Source organism: Penaeus vannamei, chromosome 9 (genome assembly GCF_042767895.1).
Source record: "Penaeus vannamei isolate JL-2024 chromosome 9, ASM4276789v1, whole genome shotgun sequence".
Classification (NCBI taxonomy): Eukaryota; Metazoa; Arthropoda; class Malacostraca; order Decapoda; family Penaeidae; genus Penaeus; species Penaeus vannamei.
Genome location: NC_091557.1, coordinates 23,260,613 through 23,262,584, shown reverse-complemented (window position 1 = coordinate 23,262,584; position 1,972 = coordinate 23,260,613). Strand labels below are relative to the sequence as shown.

Sequence of the window (1,972 nt, the reverse complement as noted above, 5' to 3'; positions counted from 1 at the left end):
TCACTAGTCCCGCCGACCTTAAAATTATACAGCTGTGAAGGTTCTCCTTATTCTCCGTTTGTGAATGGTCGAGGAAGTTTTTCTTGCGAGAATCCGGTGGAAGGATCGATCTTCTTACGTTTGTTCTCTTTTGATTGATGATCTGTTAGTCTGTTTGGTTGTTTCTGTCAAGTCATCAGTCGGACTATTTTCCAGTCAAACAGCTAAAGCCAATTAGCCAGCTAGTCAGACACAGCTAGGCAATGAGTCACAGCCAACCAGCTACAGCCAGTGAGTCACAGCCATCCAGCCAGACACAGCCAGTCAGCCGCAGCCAGCCAGACACTCAACCACAGCCACAGCCAGCCAGTCAGTTACAGATAGCAAAATCCAACAAGGTAGCCACAGCCAAGTCTGTCAACCAGTCAGCTAGCTGGCTACAATGAGCCAGCCAGAATCAGGTCCATCAGCTGGTTATCGTATTTTCGCTCGTTTATTGTAGACGGTTAAAACACACACACACACACACACACACACAAACACACACACACACACACATACACACAAAAAGACATACAATCTGCTATTCTGTTTCTGACAAGCCATCTGTCTATCTATCTACCCGACATTCAATCAGCCAGCCAGCCACAACCAGCCAGTCATGCACAGGCAGCCACAACAAGCTATTCATGCACAACCAGCCACAACCAGCTAGTCATGCACAGCCAGCCAGCCACAACCAGCCAGTCATGCACAGCCAGCCACAACCAGACAGTCATAAACATCCAGCCACAACTAGCCAGTCATGCACAGCCAGCCACATCCAGACAGTCATGCATAGCCAGCCACAACCAGACAGTCATGAACATCCAGCCACAACTAGCCAGTCATGCACAGCCAGCCAACCACAACCAGCCAGTCATGCACAGCCAGCCACATCCAGTCATGCACAACCAGCCACAACCAGACAGTCATGAACATCCGGCCACAATCAGCCAATCATACATAGCCAGCCACACCCAGCCAGTCATGCACAGACAGTCATGCCATAACCAGCTAGTCATGCACAGACAGTCATGCCATAACCAGTTAGTCATGCACAGCTAGCCACAACCAGTCATGCACAGCCAGCCACAACTAACCAGTCATGCACAGCTAGCCAGAACCAGACAGTCATGCACAGCCAGCCACAACTAGCCAGTCATGCACAGCTAGCCACAACCAGACAGTCATGCACAGCCAGCCACAACCAACCAGTCATGCACAGCCAGCCAGTCATGCACAGCCAGCCACAACCAGCCAGTCATGCACAGCCAGCAACAACCAGACGGTTATACCAGGCCACAACCTAGTCATGCACAGCTAGCCACAACTAACCAGTCATGCACAGCTAGCCACAATCAGCCAATCATGCTTAGCCAGCCACAGCCAGCCAGTCATGCACAGCCAGCTAGTCATGCACAGCCAGCCAGTCACAACTACCCAGTCATGCACAACCAGCCAGTCATGCACAGACAGCCAGCCACAACTACCCAGTCATGCACAACCAGCCAGTCATGCGCAGCCAGCAAGCCTGTCATGCACAGCCAGCTAGCCAAAACTACCCAGTCATGCACAACCAGCCACTCATGCACAGCCAGCCAGCCACAACTACCCAGTCATGCACAACCAGCCAGTCATGCGCAGCCAGCAAGCCTGTCATGCACAGCCAGCTAGTCAAAACTACCCAGTCATGCACAACCAGCCAGTTATGCACAGACAGCCAGCCACAACTACCCAGTCATGCACAACCAGCCAGTCATGCGCAACCAGCAAGCCTGTCATACACAGCCAGCTAGCCAAAACTACCCAGTCATGCACAACCAGGCACTCATGCACAGCCAGCCAGCCATAACTACCCAGTCATGCACAACCACCCAGTCATGTACAGCCAGCTAGTCATGCACAGCCAGCCACAGCCAGCCAGTCACAACCAGTAAACACTCATTAACAT

The 1,972-nt window shown here is 52.1% G+C and overlaps 1 protein-coding gene across 1 annotated transcript; it reads left to right on the top strand.

Moving 5' to 3' along the window:
• Window positions 1–242: 242 nt before the first annotated feature.
• On the top strand, window positions 243–1,695 carry LOC138862553 (putative cyclin-dependent serine/threonine-protein kinase DDB_G0272797/DDB_G0274007). The gene is made up of 3 exons (XM_070124960.1): window positions 243–403; window positions 681–1,067; window positions 1,209–1,695. The coding sequence occupies exons 1-3, from the start codon at window positions 243–245 to the stop codon at window positions 1,693–1,695; spliced, it is 1,035 nt and encodes a 344-aa protein (XP_069981061.1).
• The last annotated feature ends 277 nt before the right edge of the window (window positions 1,696–1,972 follow it).